This window comes from Falco punctatus (assembly GCF_963210335.1).
Source record: "Falco punctatus genome assembly, chromosome: 7".
NCBI classification, from domain to species: domain Eukaryota; kingdom Metazoa; phylum Chordata; class Aves; order Falconiformes; family Falconidae; genus Falco; species Falco punctatus.
Genome location: NC_137587.1, coordinates 60,832,290 through 60,849,634, shown reverse-complemented (window position 1 = coordinate 60,849,634; position 17,345 = coordinate 60,832,290). Strand labels below are relative to the sequence as shown.

General features: G+C 43.5%; 1 protein-coding gene across 1 annotated transcript; it reads right to left on the bottom strand.

Moving 5' to 3' along the window:
* Nucleotides 1-1,554: 1,554 nt before the first annotated feature.
* Nucleotides 1,555-15,998, bottom strand: CTXND1 (cortexin domain containing 1). Its single transcript, XM_080396171.1, has 2 exons — nt 6,653-15,998; nt 1,555-1,797 (listed from the first exon to the last, which is right to left on the bottom strand). The coding sequence occupies exon 2, from the start codon at nt 1,741-1,743 to the stop codon at nt 1,564-1,566; it is 180 nt and encodes a 59-aa protein (XP_080252297.1). The 5' UTR covers nt 1,744-1,797; nt 6,653-15,998; the 3' UTR covers nt 1,555-1,563.
* Between the last annotated feature and the right edge of the window lie 1,347 nt (nt 15,999-17,345).

The following is a 17,345-nucleotide window of genomic DNA, read 5'->3' as shown; positions in this document are numbered from 1 at the left end:
CAATGTGAGACAAGTTAATATTGTTGTACCCATCTCACCAACGAGTAGGTAGAGGCACATAAAGAAGTGACTTGCGTGATGGTCTAACAAATCTGTCAAAGTTGAGAACAGTAACCTACAAAGTCTATGTCCATATTCCTCACCGCAACCTTCGGTTCCACCTCTGTCACCCACTGTGCATTGCCTTGTGGCAAGAACCTAGAGGTCAGGTAGGATGGTAAGGAAGAGGAGAAATAGTGAAATGTCCTTCTTGCAGATTTGTGCTTTCAAGTCTTGTCTGCTCATGATGCTTGTTGTGGTTGCAGTACCTACTCCATGTTGCTTCAGCAACTCCTTATAATCCCATAAACCAAACACTAGTCACTAAAAAAGGCAGCTGCGAGCAAACCTTAGAATTTGGGGATCAGAGGACATGGGAATCCCTCAGTCCTCACTCTTCAAAAGATAAATAATAAATTTCCAAAGCTCTCACATTCACTTGTGCCTTCTTGCATAATGGTTGTCTTGGTGAATTAAGAGGAGGAAATGTACAGCTATTCACCTTACAAATTTGTTGGGAAATTCTTCTTTTAAAAGTGCTGAATTTCTCAGAGGTAGAATGCACATTAGTGTATGTTACTTTAACAGTTATGCTGAGGAGTCTGAGTGACAAAACTAGGAGCAATGTTTCTGCTTATTGTCATATCTCATCCCAGTGAAGTGCATCTAAAACATGATGGATGGATGAAGCTACATATGGAATCACTCTGAAAATCACAGCAAATTCTGTGTAGCTGAAACCAGCAGTGTCCAAACTCTGCTCCGTGGGCTTCTGGTGGCTACCATAGTAAGTGGTCTGACACATCTGGCTAATCCACGGACCCGTGCCCGATGATATGCCTGGTTTTTGCATGAGTAGGCTAGAGCGAGGTGGTGCTACATGGTCACAGCAGTCCATGACCCCCTTGGAACTGTAGTCTGAGTGCTTCTGTATCATGGTCACTGGAAATAGGGTTGCAGTGGGGTCGGGAGTGCATGTGCAGAATCATGTGAGCTGAGATTAAATTCACTCATATAACCCTACCTAAGCACGGATGCTTTAGCAGTTCTACTCTGTGATGCTCTGTGATACAAAATTATAAAATCTGGGCCTTTTTTTTTGAAACGCAAATATAATGACTGAAGAAGATATTTGAAGCAATCTATTTCCAGGAAGGACAAAATGTTCCTGTTGCTTTTCCAAATTGTGATGGTTACCCTGGATTTGTGGGAGATACTGAGGGGAGAACAGACTGTGCTAGACCAAGAGTTATATTAGGAAATGTCTGGAGAGTCTTGTGCTACTTGAGTTACAATGATAACTGTTTTCAGTAAAATAAAGGTTGCTGCATAGTATTAAACTGCGCTGCCAGAATGGCTTGCTGATATCCTGACCTGTTGAGCAAGAATCATTTACACTATGTGCTCTTAGAGATATTGCCGTTGCCTTGCATATCTGAAAATGGCTGTTTGTGTGATAGCCTTCCTGGTGGGAAAAGGCCTCCTGGATCGCAGCATTTTATGGCTCTGTCTAGGGAAGTCCTTTCAGTCATCTAGATGCTGCTCCTCCCATGTAGATGTAGGGATGGCACTGTAAGGGTCCATGATGACTTTTGCACAACGAATAATCATCACAATCAGGAAGAGACAGAGGAAGACGAAACATGCTAATGTCAGTCCCTTGTCCACATCGACGTACACAGGCTCTGGGGTTGGTCCCTCCATTGTTTATGTCGCTCTTCATCTGGGTTTATGTTTGCTCCTAACATCATCAACCACCTGCCAAAAAAAAAAAAAAAAAAAAAAAAAAAGACTGCATCAGACACAGGTGATTGCTGCTCCGGAGTATGGGGAAACTCAGGGGTGGAAATAAAAAGAGAAAACCTCTGTGATATGTTCTTGTAGGGAAACGAAGCTGCTGGGAATGTCATAGCTCAGGTAACTGACAGCTGTGAAAGGAAGAAACCTCATCTCCACCTTAATTTAGCCCATGAATGCTTCTTGCTAAAATATTAGACAATTAAAAGAGATGTTAACAAAGGAAAGAGAAGCAGTGGTGAACGAACACTATCCCCTTGAAATACCATCTCTTGAAAGAGCTACAGACACTCTTCTTGTCTCAGCATTTCCCAATCATAATAATATTTCCCCTCTGCTAGTGTAAAAGAGCAGACAAATGGCAGAGCAGACTGTTTCTATCCCAATTTTCCTCTCTGTCCAAACACTCCCTGTCTCTCACTGGCACAAAGCGAAGTGAGAATTATGCATACTTATTTTCCATAACATTTAATCTCTGGTACTCATAGGTTCTCCAGGCAATAGAAGATTTTTAGGAGCAATATAATTTTGAAGTGGATGTTTTATCACCCAGAGAAGTACAGGTGATTATGTGATTAGTACTAGGATTATCTTATTTGATGCAGATGCCTGTGTAGCTGAAGGTCTCGTCTGACCTCATCACCTGAATCCATAACCAAAATGTCTTCAGTAGAGGTTGACTCCCTTCTGCCTCTGCAAGTTTGCCTCTGGATAATTCATTAGCTGCTAACACAGGTTGCTTTGTATGAAGATGCTGAAGAAGGGGAACTGACCTGGCTTGTGGAATTGGGTCACTGCCCAGGGGTGGGGGAAACTTCTCCTGACATCCACCTTTGGTCAAGGTGGGAGGTAGAAATGTTGAGGGTTACTGTTGTAAAAGAGCAGGAACATGAATCTCTCTTTAAAACAACAAATTGCTCACATCAACTGCAATAATCTAAGAACTCATCCCTGCTTTATTTGGAGAAGAGAGGTGGGAAAGAAGATGCCGATCCCTAGGGAGAACTGGGTGACACTTGGGTATCAGGTGGTCCAATTGCTCGCTGTAACTACATTAATACAGTTAGGAAATACCAGGTACAGATTTCATCTACACAGCCATGTTTGCCTGATTACATTTTCAGTGAGCTGCTGCTGCTGGCAGGGCTATTTCAGTTGCAGTTCACATCTGGCTGAAGCATCATGTTCTTCCGCATCGTGCTGTGCCAGCTGTGAGCGGGTGTCCCAGTGACTCCTGAACTCTTGTGCCCTGCAGTGTTTTCGTTTTTTTTCTTGGGGTGAAATAAGGACCTTTTATTTCACAGTTCCTTTTCTGTCTCAATTTACTCCTTTTCAAGTTGTTTCCCAATCTCACCACCTCCTAGATCCTACAAGGCAAGCATAAATCAGCTGGGCCCTCCAGCCTATTTTAAGCACAAGGACGGCAGATTTTTTTAATTTCCTGAAAGCACAGAAATTACTGCGACAGCTGGTTCTGCAGCAGGGAGAAGAAAGAGAAGCTGATGACACATAGTGAATGAAACCAAGCAGACATCATGTGTATTTACCGGTCACATCCTTAGGATGGACCAGCACATTTGGGCTCATGGAGAATCACTGAGGAGAGTAGGATCAGACTTGTAATGCTCACCTAGTCTGATCAGAGGTCTGTTATTCCCAGAAGACACTCTTACCACTATTTCATCAGCCAACGGATCTTATGTTACAGTCTATACCTTCATTTGGAGAAAAAGAGTCAAGGCTTTGTTAGCAAGGCTGAGTATTAAGTGTGGATACTTGTTTCCTTTTTTCTTTTTCCTTTTTTTTTTTTTTTTTTTTTTTGTGTGTGTGTGTGTGTGTGAAGCTAAAGAAAACAATGTTATCAAAACTACTAATGTAGCCCAGTCTTTCCTGAAGTATGCTTGTGAAGGTCTGACAAAGATGGATTTGTTTTTTCCCTCCTGATATTCTGGCTATGGCACCATGTGGTGTTATTTCACAGCAAGTTACCTCCTGCAGAATGTCAGAGCTACCTGGTAATTTCCATCAGTCCTGATCTTTGAAGAAAAACTGCATTTTCAATCAAATGTACTTTCTGCTAAACAGTGAATCATTTATGTGGAAAACGATCTGAGGTTCCAAGTAGAGATCCATCCCTTGGAGATTTTTCTCTTCAAAATGGCATCACACGATCTCAGTGGAGTCGTGGTTCAGGTGCCGCATCCTTCTGCGTGCCTCTGCCCCCAGGAGTGTGGTTGGATGATGTTTCCCATGAAATACCTGAGCTGTTGTGAAGCCCCCTCTCCTACTGGAAGGGAAAAACATGTTATGGAAAGGATATGCCAGGCAGAAAGCTTTACCCAGGGCAGGGTGTAAGTGTACGGCATCTGAGCTGTAGTTTGCACAGGAAATTACAGTGACAGTTTGAATCCAGTGGTTTCAGGTTTAGGTTGATTTGTTTTACCAGAAAGTCAGCATTTGTGGTGGGAATATAAATATTTTTTTCGAAAAATTGTGTTCTTGAGGTGGTACAAATCACATGTCTTCCCTCCTTCTGCTTTCCCCATAAATGTGTAGTGTTTCTATGCTGCGACTACTGGTCCACGTTAAGTTATTACTGATGGAGAACATATTTCTTGGGGCTGGCCAGAAGGGCCTGGCTTTCCAAGTTGCTCTTCTCACAGCTTGACTGCTCACCTGAATCTCCCTGTGCACCAGTATTGTCAGAGAGGGAAACCTCCTCTGCTGGTCCAGCTCATCAGAGCCGCAGCAATATGATGCTCGTGCTCATCCGAGTGGCAAGGTGGGTCGGGTGTCGGAAGACATTTGGTGATGTTCTGCGGTTCAGTACTGCAGCTGCCTCTTGGTGGCCTTGGCAGTGTGGAGACAGTTCTTGGCACTGAACAGACCTAGGTGCTGGAACGGGGCTGTATCTGAGGCAGTTATCTCCGTATTAATTTATTATTGCTGGAATATACCACTGTTCTAGATCAGGCATCTAGGCACCAGCAGCATCTAGGCACCAGCAGAAGATGTTCCCTTGGATGGGAAAGGAGTTATTTGCACGTATTCACCAGGGCTGGTTCCTCCTGAGGAAGGCCATCTCTTTGGTTTTACCGTTGACATGCTGTTTTATTATTATTTCCTAAAAAGCTTCAGCGCCGCTGCAGATAGGGATCTGCCTATGGATACACCAGTGCACAGGGAGGGAACGGGCTTGTTTCCATGCGAATATCCAGTGCACCTCATCTCTCCCAGCACGGACATGCTGCATGGCAAAGATGTGCCTACATACATGAGCGAGGGAGGGTACCACAGCTACGTGCTGCTCCCCACTGTCTGCCAGGTACTTGTGGTCTTACATCTCTGTAATAGCTGAACAACTTGTCCTGCTTATTTTCTGTTTTCCTGGTAAATGCCTCAACCTTCCCTTGCATTTCCTTGGTGCCCAGCGGTACAGCCAGATTTGGAGGGGGTGGTAGAAGCATCTTACAGGTTGACGCAGTTAGTCCATGCTGGAGGAGGCTCTGCCTGCACGTCCCACCATCTATCTCTGCCACGGGGTATGTGCTGTGTATGTGAGCAGAATGGTTTTGCAGATCCTGGTCTGGCTTGTGAAATCCTTCAGTGCTATTGAAATTAATTCTTGCTCCAGCTACAGACTGGTTGGCTGGATGCTTTGCTTTTATTTACCAGCAAAGCCAAGGTTGACACTGTGTGTGTGTGTGTGTGAAACCAGAAAGATCAACAGAAACAATTATAAAGTTTTATACTTGAATGATCAATTTTTCTCTGAATAGCTGAATTGCAGAGAATTACTTTTTTCCCCAGCTTGTCAGCACTGAACTGAGATTTATTTTTTATGTTTTTCAGATTTGTTGAAAACATAATTTGGTTTAAACAAAACCAACAGATGGAGAAGGGCAATCCCTGGTTCAAACTATCCGGCAGTTTAGCAGTCCTGCGTGTATGCTCTTTTGTAAATCCCTGGGTGTTTCAATGCGATCTCTCCCCTTTAACTCCTGGGGGAATAGATGGGTGCTGCAGGCGGACCCATCGGCCCGGGGACGGAGCTGGGCTGGCTGCGCTGGGCAGTGTAACTCAGTACCAAAAGTGCATCTGCACTTGGCTCCTGGTGGATCGCAGAGGGCCAGGGCCAGGCAGCAGCTGTATCTCTTCAGAGGGGTTGGCATCATTAGTTTTGATGCCCTGCCCCCCCCAGCTTCACCTTGTCTGACTGTTCTTGCAGTCAGGAGACCCTGCAGCCTGGCAGGTGTGTGAGAACAGTCAGGGACCGTGGCCTGGGGATAAAGAACTTTGGTACCTCAGTGTAGAATCTGTCCTGAGCATTTGGTCTTTGCCACTTTTTTTTTGTTTCCCAGTGCTCCTTTCATGAGGGATTGCTACGGAAGAGAGGATATATTCATTTTTGATGACCTCATGTACGCAGGCAGGCAAAGACATGTTGGCATCTTCTTTAGTATACCAGCACTGTTACGGACTATATAACGCTTGTGCTCATCGGTGTGGCTGAATTTTGCAATCATTCTTACCCATGCAAAATAATTTAAAAGACATGGGTTTTTTCCAGATCTGACAATCTTGGCACTGTCACTTTAAATATTAGGTAATAACGTACCACATATATTATATCACAGCGAGCTGATCAAAACCATACCAGTTCCTATACTGGTTAATCATATTTCCACTCATCTCAACCCATAGGATATATTTCAAAACATATTCTTTTTTTTTTCCTTCTGTACTCCTTTCCCAAAACAACAGATGTGCAGGGAAGGGGAACTGTGTGATTTCATATATGCAAGCAGATGCCTACCTTCCAGGCCTGGGTAGGAAGCCTGTCACATCCCAGCATAGCAGCATTGTGGAGTTAAAATCCTTACTGTAGTCATATTTTAAAAGTTTTGTTAGTCAGTGTGGCTTTAACGGCATTCAGGTTCCACTCAGGTTCACGTCCACCCAGACCTGGAAGCAGTTCTCACCGGTGTGTTCTGGAAAAAAAAAAAAAAAATAATTCACAATTGCTCATCGCGCAGGATGTGGGCGTTACGGCTCTGTTAGGCGGTTGGGAATTGCTCCAGTGACAGCCTGAGGCAATCGGATACAGTCACACACAAGACGGATTCGTCAGATGTTCCCTAGAAGAACATTTATGATACGAAGAGTGGTGTTCGAGCCCGGAGTAGTCCTATCCTTATTTCTTCTTAAACAAGGAAAAAAATCCCATTTTTAATTCATAATGAAAGAGCAGCCAGGTCTGAATTGATAGTGTGCAGGAGTCTGCATCTGTAGTTAGTTTTTAAAAAACCTTTTATTACAAAAATGTCCAGAATAGAAGTAAAACGTTGCAGTTCTTAAACAAAATTAAGCGATAACTCTGAACTGATAGACCAGGATTTAAAATCTATTAATTATTAGGATATTTTTCAGTCTGATTTGAGATGATATTCTTTTTTATGTGCACAGAAAACAATTTCAACCAGACAAACTCTAACAACTTGCTGGATGACAAACCCATTGCCCCACTCAACTTTGTTAACTCTGAAATGTCTTATGGCCCAGAGCCCAGGACTCCTGCCCAGCAGCACCGCTCACCAACCCGCAGAGAGATGGCACAAAACCTTGGTTTTATTCATTGAAAACCTTGATTTTATTCATTGATGTGATGGCATCTGGCCTTTGCCATGGGCCATACCTGCCATGCTAGGATCTCTATGAGCATAGACCAAAATGACAGCAACTCTTCCAGGGAAATTACGGTCTAAGTGTAAAAAACCAGACAATATTTGGCGTGAAGAGCACATGGTGAGACAGGTAATGGCTGGGACCCAATGCTGATGACCCAACACCTTGAGTACCAGTAGGATGGTGAGGTTTACTTTGCAGACAGCTTCTCTCCCATCTTTGAAGGGCATTTGGGTGCTGACCAAGTGACAGATGCTGGGTCAAGGGCCAAAGGGAAGCATTGATCGGCCTTTGATCGGTAATGAAGAGAGGTGGTGGGAAGAGGCTGTTGTGGCACTTGGAAGGGGAGGTGGCTGTCACATGTCTGGGGGAAGCTCTGAGGGAAGGCGCAGGAGCTGACCTCTGCAGTGCTATTTGGAGCTGTGGCAGGGAGAGATGTTTGTCAAAGCCAGAGGAGAGGAGGTTATAGTAATTCCAGTTGAGAAGTGGTAAGAACCTGCCTGGTTATTTTCAGGATGCCTGTGGAGATGGTTACTCTGGGATGTTGGTGTGGAAAAGTGTTTTAAGGCTTAGGATGTGAAGGCTGGAGAGAAGAAACCAAAGATGACCTCAGATCCCAGGTGAGGAGACTCACAAGGACAGGGTGTTGCTCAGGCAAAGGAGCAGAGGTGAATGGCCAGGCAGGAAGGTGAATTGCTGCTTCAGGTATATATTGTGTGTGTCAAACTCACCTTTGATTTGAAGTTCAAATCTATAAAAGAGTAGTTGGGACATTTAATCATACTCTAATATTCTTAACAAACTAGTTTTGATTAAAAACTCACTGCCTCAGAGTCAAACGCTGTAGAGAGATATAGACAGACGGTCGTCTTTCTATATCCAGAGAGCAATAATATGACCGTTACCTTCATTTAAAAATTAATTGTCCTTTAATACTTACAGTTCTTCCAGAAGAAAATCAATACTTTATTTCAGTAACTCTGGCTTCCTGTGAGCACGATTTCTCCTATGTACCTGTAGCACACAGGCAGATTTAATCTTTGTTTTTAACCCATTATTTGGCTCTTTGGTTCAGGTATTTTTTGCTTGCTTTGCATATGGACTTCCAATCTTTATGCTCAGCTTTGTTTACGCAAACTAGTTTATTCAGTCCAGCCCACTCAGTTATGGTCAAGAGACAAATAATCTTCCCTCAACACACTTGCCTTTAGCCAGCCATAAATTACTGGATGTCAGTATTCCCTCAGAAGACTCAAGGCATCATTTATGGGTGCCCCAAAAGTTGAAAATGAATAAACATATAAATCAATCTGGGGAAAGTGTTAAAAATTGCTGCTGCACAAATGTTTCCTTTTTACATAGCCCCATGGAAAAAGTAACATTAATCTTCATTGAAAAAAAGATGCAACATGCTCCTAAAATAACTGTGCGCTGCTTATAATTTGAGTGTGTCCTAAATCAAATAATCTTCTCACTCACTTGAGGAGCATGTGGTATTACCTGTTAACAAAAGATTAAAAAACAGATGGTTGTGCTTGGGAGCAAGTTGCTGTTTCGAGCTATTGAGCAAACCGATGGACAGTTGGGTTCTTGAGAGAAAACCACCTCCAGTCTCCCAAAGTTCAACTTAGGTGGGTAATCCTTGACTAAACTTTGCTGGAGTGAGAGCCTGTGAGAGCACCCAGGAACCTTTTTCAGAAGCTGGAAATGGTACTTCAGAGGGAAAAAAAGTGGGGTAGAATCAGTGATAGACCTTATGAGTTTCTGGCTACTGGGCACAATGGTGGGAAGTGCTAGGACTTCAGCAACATGTGCTAGCTAAACAAGGGCAGGTGAGCCAGGCCTGAGCTGTAATGTTGTCTTTGTATCAGCTGTTTTACAACCCATAGAGAAACAAGAGAAGAAAGGACACCCAGTGCTCCTTCAGAGACCAGTTCAGGTGTTTTTGCTACATCTCCATGGTACTGCCCTCAGTTGGCCAGGCTCTGAGCAATGTGCGAGCCAAGAGCCCAGCTCAGACATGGGAAAAAAGATCTGTGTCTCCTGTGCATGCTGCGGGGACACTGGTTCGGTTCCCTATTTGCGTTTCTGCTGCGGGTGTAAGAGCTGCAGTGATTTTGTGACATGGTTCGCCCAGTCCTCCTTGTGGTACTCGCTTCCATCCACGGGGCTGTTGGGATCATTGATTCATCAGGTGCTGAAATCCTTTAATAGTTGGTGCTGGGAAAATGCAAAGCAATACCTACGATATGTGAAGTTTAGATGGGCTTGGAAAGGATCATCTGTCCGCAGCAGGACCGTCCTTCATTCAATATGTGTTTTGATAAGGGGTCTGCTGCTGCTTTTCTTATCACTCAGTGCTACGATGCACAAGGTGCACGTCCCATTTCATCACGGTGAGTGGCAAATATAAAGGAGTCTTAGAGAAACAAATGGATTTTGTTTTTAAGCCAAGGCTTTTAAGGTCTGAATAGATAGGATATGAACTCATTTTAATGGAGTATCTGCTGTTTAAACTCTGCTGTTTAAATCCCGTGGAAGGAGACGAACATGCCTGTTGGTCCTGTCAGTTATTTTATAAATTAAACTGTGGCTGTTGGCCAGGAGAAGTATAAGCAAAGCTATGCAGAAATTTTTCACCGCAGCAAAGTTGACAGGGAGGAAAAACATCTTTTTTTTTTCACTCCTGCTCTGAAGATTTTTTCTTTTTTTTTTTTTAATTTTAATTTTTCTTTTTTTTCTTTTTTCTTTTTTTTTTTTTTTTTTTTTTTTCAAAAACAAAAGGTGCACTTTGAGGTAGAACAGCAACTCCTTTTTACATGAATTGTCTCCCTTGTGGTAGTGATGTCCAGTATTCTCTAACTTGCAGAATATCTCCCAGAGACACATCTTTTGCCCTTTTGTCTTGAAAAGCTACATACACCTGGATCAGACTGAGGCTGTATCAACATTTTTTACATTTGAGGAAAAGTATTGTGGATGAATGCTTATGAAAATAGTGGGGTTACACCTATAGAACTGCCACAAACATTGGCATGAAGAAATCTTGTAGCCCTTGATTCATCTTGAATTGCTTATTTAAAATGAAAAGTTAGATACTCACTAATGCAGGAAACTCAGTCAAGAAGGCATTAAATTAATAAGTCAGAGGCAAAACAGGAAAAAAAAAAAGCTACGGGTAGCTTTGCTATAGTAAAAGATGCAGGTTTTGTGCATGCAGGTACTCATCGATCTATATTGATAACTAATTCATAAGCTTTTTTAACACAGACTTTTCTCGGATACTTCAGAAATTTGTGGGGAGAGGGACATAAGAAAATAAACATAAGCAAAATTCAAGCTCAAAGGCCAGACTGCATTTAGTTCAAAAAAAAATAACATGTTTTACACAGGGCTCCTGTCAAAGACGCTGCTTGTGCCTGTTCCTTTTCAGAACGGGTTTAGTCCACAGGGGACAGTAAGGATGGAAGTTTGTAGCTTGTGCTCATGCATGTAATTTACTGTGCTATTTCTCTGTTTCTTTGTGGTGATCTAATCAGAGGCGTGATGCCAGCTACACTGCATCGTATCTTAAACTGAAAAAAATTTTGCAAAGGAGTCTTAAAGACTGAACGGATAAGCCATGGGATGCAGAAGTGCTCCCATGCAGGAATATGGATTTGACAGCAAAGCAGGACAAGACATTACAGACTGTTCAGCATCTGCTACCAGGTCCCTGGGCAAAAATGGACCTACAGAAAGGACAGCCCCAAAGCCCAGAGGTGTTTCTGGGTAAGGATGAAAACCCTTTAGAAATCGTTGGCAAAACCAGCCCCACTTAAACGATTTATCTCTCTTCGCTGGTATGAGGCGTTAGAGAAAAAAAATAATTGAAGATCTGAAATGAAAAGTTAGGGGCCTCAGGTGATCTGAAATGAGTTTGGGCTAGGGCTGTGTCAGGAGCAGTGCTTTGTGCTGCATGAGACACCCAGAGAAGCTTGCTGCTCCTCACCCTCTCCAGCTGGAGAGCCAGAATTGTTGCAGCATGTTAGCTAATTTTGGTTATAATTTGCCAACAGGAGAAGTAGAAATATCATTACTAGACTTTTCCCTGTTTTCTCAGGAGAACAGTTTTTCTCTTGCTATTATAAGAACTGGGAGAATGAAAATTGGCCCATTTTCAGAGACACTGAGTGCCTGGAGCACCATCTGGAATCAGTGCGACCAGACAATTTAACATCACAGAAAATCTTCCTGTTTTCAGGCCCCCTCCACCCCTTTCTGCACAATTCTGCACGTGAATGCTGCACAAAAGCTCCTTTCTGATGAGGATCCAGTTGGCATGAAGATAAACTATATTTTCAACTCTCTCCCAGTAGGGATGGATTGTATTTTCCTTCAGAGAGAGGCCAGATGATTTTTATTACAAATGAACTAAACCTTGAGGCAGGACATGCATTACATTTCCATGACAGCACCGGCAGGAGTGAAGGATCCTGATAAGAATTTAAGGATAATTGAGCTCTAGTCTCCAGCTCTGCAGGTAGATAACAAATGCAGCAGCCTCCAAATTCTGTGTGCCACCGAGTGAGGTTGGTTGAAAGGATAAATGGCCCATTGCTCAGGAGAGTGAGGATCACTCAGGATCCTGAGTCTGTCCCAGCTGTTCAGGGTCTCTGTCTCTTGTCCTTCACAGGACACGCGGACTGTACCTGTACCAGTAAATCACGTGTGTCCCAGGCTATTTTCTGGCATTGAGGCTGGCTGGCGAAGAGCAGCGCATGCAAACACTGTTAAATTTGCTTGACCTCTGTAACAGGTCGTTGTACTACAATGTGGTTATATAGAGGGATGACAAAATAAACTTGTGAACTTAGAATTATCTTTTAGTTGCAGAATATAGGAGAAGTGCCAGATGGATGGGTGTAAAATACAGTTTGTGTATAAGCAAAGACAGAGAACAGTCAAAAATGATCTCTGAGAATGGTAAAGCAATTGGACACTTTCTGAATGGGCTTTGGTGGTATCAGGTGGGCAGAATACGGGTTTAGTGATCACCAGCACAGCCTGACATTGAAGACTGTCCAAGTGGTGAAAAGCCAGCCAATGGCTCCTACCTTGCCGACATTCCTGTTTCTGGGCCATGATCCCAAGTCTGCTGTCCTGAGGCACCCAAGCCCTGGGGGACTGCTCCAAGCTAGGCTGTAATGCCATCCCCGAAGCAGCTCCGACTGCAGTATCCCTGAAGCAGCTCTGACTTATGCTAGTGATGGCTTTGGCCATAGCTTGCTTTGTGCTTGGGGTTTTGGGGGTGATTAATGCCTTTTCATTCCCTTCTTCCCTCTCATCCCAATCTGTATTGGCAGTAGTACCAAGTACAGTCAGTGGCCTGAGTTTTACCTGTGTTGCTACATGGTTTCGTTTGGTTTTTTTTCTGATTGTGCTCTAAGTACGCGTGCAGCCATTTCATCACATCAAGAAAGGTCCTTTCCTCAGCTGGAAGCTCATTGACTATTCTATAAAACTTGTCAGAGCCACTCTTTAATTAAGACTGTACTGAAAGGAGCTTTGATTCCAGACATGTATTACAGCCTGATGTTGTTTTCTTTGTCATTGCAGCAGATTATTGGAAGTGTAGTCCTTGATTAAAAAGGTTGTGTGCAATTACATTCCATCTCCACATCTCCGGCTAGATCAGTAGCTTGTCAGCGGGTCATTGCGAATCAGACTGCCAGAACCTTTGTACATGTTCAATTTATAAAAGACTGTGTTTCTGGCACAGCACCCGATAGTCCTATACAGCCAACACCTTATTAATGCGCCATTAGCCACAGGGGACATTTTTAAGTGAACCTAATGTACAGGTAGCTACGAGGGTTTGCCTGAACTGACTCAGCAGTTTGGAAGGTCTTTTCTCCCTTGCAGGGATAACGCTAACTTCCAAATGTGCTTAAATGTCCCAAGTCTAAATTTTTGTTTTCCCCTTCTAGCCACCGTTATTATTTTGGTTTCTGGTGGACTAGGATCACGGCAACATGAAAGCAGGTTGGTGTGCTGAGAAGCAGATACCTCCTGTTAGGGAGCAATCTTTAGAACAACTGAAATAGTCAAAGGGATGGTCAGTTGCTTTCGAAATGCCTGAAGCAGCTGGGACTTTCCAGTTTGGGAAAAATGTGGCTGAGGAATAATTATGTTTGAGCTATACAAAGTCACAGATCAGGTGGGTGGGAAAACGGTTTCCTCCTAAATAAAAAAAAAAATTGCCAGTTTCCAAAATAGGGAAAGTTTGAGGCATCCAACAGAACTAGTAGGAGATCAGCTTGAAACAGAAAAAAGTACTACTTTATTCAGCAGACAGTGACTTCCTGAAACTTGATGCCCCAGGAGAGTGGAGACAGTGCCAGCAGGTTCAAAAGGGGTTGGATGAGTGATGGACATAGGTTTATAAATAGACACTGAAAACACTAAGCAGACATCTTCCCTGTAACTTCCTGAATACAACGGGATGGATGCTGGAGGATGGCCTGCCAACCGTGGCCAGGCTTACACGATACCCCTGATGGGCATCTCCCCTTGAAGCTACCAGAGACAGAGCACGGGGCTGGACGGACCACTGGTCTGACCCAGCAACAGGTTTCTTATGTTCTTCTTTGATTACTGATGCTTTCAGGCTGACTCCTGGAAAGTCCCCATTAAAAAGAGAAAATATTTAAGGCCTGATCCAATTTCACCTTCAATCTCTATTCATATCTGTAAGTAATATAGCTTTAACACTTTTGAAACCAGGCACTGATCTTTGCTTCTAGTAGAACTCTGTCTCTTTATGTTTACATATTCAGTACAATAATGAGATTCCTCAAAAGCTTTTCATGCACGAAAGGAAACTAAGCTCAAACAGCTCAGTCCTATGAATAATAAGGTGAAATGTCTCCCGGTGGGTCTCTGCCTGCCCCCTGACTGGTATTTATTTGTTGTCACAGGCTCATTTTATGTCTGTGCTCTTGAAAGTTTAGTAGTTGATTGCAAATGCAGGCAATGGAAGCTAGCTGTCTTGCAGAACACTTGACTTTGGGCCAGAAAGAAGTACACATCTGACAGATATAAATTACATTCCCAAATCTGTGCGTCCTGGAAAAGATAGAATTACCTTTGAACATCATCTCTCCAGACACAACTCCATACAGAGCATCCAGCCAATGATCTTTAAAACTATGCAAGGAGCAAGATGTGATGATACCTTTAGGGTTAACTAAATTTTCCTACCTTGTTTGATGTATTTCTGTTAAGATTTATGTTAGGACAGGAACTAACTGGACTGCAGTCATACCTCGTGGCAAAATTAGTCTTTTTCTAAGGTGAATTTTTATATAAATGCAAATGCAGATCTGAAACTGGTTTATTTAGACTTAAGTGTTCTTTCCTTCCCATCGGATTGTTTTCCCTGCAAGGTCTTCTAGATGGTCCTGGTGCTGTGTGTTATGGTAAGGAATGATTCCAGATCTCCCACAGGTTTGATGTGCCACAGCTGAGTCTGGGAGCATCTGGAAGGACAAGATGTTCAGCTCAAAACCTGCACTTGCTTTTCTGCTTCTCAGCTGCAGTTCTGCTTGGTGTGATTCCATCAGGGCTGGGTCCAGGAGCTACCGCTGCTCTTATGCCAGCAGCAGTCAGCTTTCTTAAACCAGGGTTTTGATTGAGGAGGGGGAGGGTGAAGTGGCAGCAAGCCTTTACAACTCCAGTGTGGTTTGGTGTAGATCTTCTCTTAGAAGGTGAGCGAGGGCAACTGGTTCTTATCAGTTCTGCAGTGTTTCTGATGTTAGCTGAACCACAGAAATAACAAAGCCCATGATCTTATCCCCTGTCATTGCAGATTAACATGAAGAATTATCTGTTTGCAGTGGTGTGTGTGTGTGTGGGGGGGTTTCTCTTTACTAAAACCCCCTGTCATTTTCTCCTGTGTGGTTTTTTTTGTTTGTGATTTGTTGGGGGTTTTTTGTTGTTCTGCATCTCAAAAATGAGACATCTGTCTGTGAACAGCCTGGGGTGCAAAGGTGTAGATGCTCAGGTTTTGTGGTGGGAGCTGACACAAGGCACAGGGATCCTCTACGGCAGGACAAGGCAAGGAGCCTTGTTTTGCTTCAGGCTGGTTGTTTAGAGCAGGATTGTTCTGCTGGGAAGCACAGACGTCAATTCTAGCAGAGCTGAAGAGTTAACACTTAAAGGCAGGCAAATGAAATCATATGACTGGTTCTATTTTTCTAAATAAGCTGAAAGTAATTATTAACCAAGACTAATATATTAAGCAAAGATACAAGGCAGCTCCTTTAATCACAGAAACCTCCAATGCCGCCCCGCAGTCTGTAAGTCAGGTCAGTGCCCGACAGCGCTGTGCTTTCTGTTTAAGCCTGCTCTGCAAATTGAATGTTGTAAATTGAGATTTAGCCAAACATCTCTATCCATTTATGTGACTACCCCAAACTCCACCCGCAGCTTTTCGGGGGGGGGTGGGGGGGTGGGGGGGGTGGGCAGCAAGGGAAAGTAGCCTGAGACTGCTGTAAAATTTAGCTCTTGCAAGATACACCAAGCCTCGAAGAAAGACATGTATTGGCTGGTTGCTAAAGGAGGCAGAGTGTGGGAAGGAGGTTGGAGATCCTGCTAATAAACAGCCTGATGCATGTAATGTCAGTGAGGTCAGCAGCCCTGTAGTGATACCATGAGTAAATAACGGGGCTTGTATAGTAGAGCTGCCTAGAGCATCTTTCCTGGGTTGAATGAACATTGCAACTGCAAAGCATTCAGAAGCAGAGAGATATGCAGCGCTAAGCTAGAAAATAGCACTTTATGGGCATGTTAAAATACGGTCTGCACATTGCTAGGTCCCTTTCTTTGAATGACACTTCCCTAGCAGAGAATAATGTTTGGCTTGCATTTACTTGACTGTGAGCACCCTTGAACTAAATTAGTTTTGTAAACCTTGGACAGGCAGTGGGCGGGTTGATTTCTAGAGAAATTCTTTTAATAATAAAATGCCTCATAAAAACTGCATTAACTTCAACCAGGCAGACTGTGGGCAGCTAGAAACTTCTGATTGCTTCACTTTAACCCAGTGGTTTTGGGCTAACCAAAATACGAATGCCTGACAGATGTCATCATCTTTCTGGCAAATGTCCCCGTGAGCAGGGAAATAAAGGGCAGCGTTACCCACGTGGACGTCTGGTCGGTCAGGTCTGAGAAGAGGGAGACCCAACGTGATATTCAGACTGGGTAAAGTCTGTGCTTCCGAGACGCCGATATGAAATCAGTGTTTTCCCATATTATGCAGCAATATGACAAGCACAAACTCTATCCCTCCTCCCCCTCGGTTCTTTTTGCAAGTGCCACACACCGACTCATAACTGACTCTGCACCGAGAAAGGCAGAGGCTTTTGTGCCTTGCTGGGTGGGTCCGTATGTCTGAAGGCATCGTCTTGACATCTTCTGAGGCATCCAAAACCAGGTCTGAGAGCTAAGCCATCTCAGGAAACCCTGCTGAACTTTGTCTCTGAGGAAAGCCTTTTCTGCCAGCAAGGATGCTCTAACTGGAACACTGCATTCCCAACCCAAATTCCCCTTGGTATCACCTCCAATCCTCTGCCAAATAATAAACCCCTCATTTTCTCAAAGGGAAGTCCAAGCAGAGTTTTGACTTTGAAAAATAAGTGCCAGCAATTATCTGACACTCAATATGGCCAGTTCTATTGATATGCAATTTTTAGTAGGAAGAGTTTAGATATTATAGTAGCAGCATAGAAACTGAAGCTTGACCACAAAGAATGGTGTTCAGATTATTCCTTTGGCATCTACTA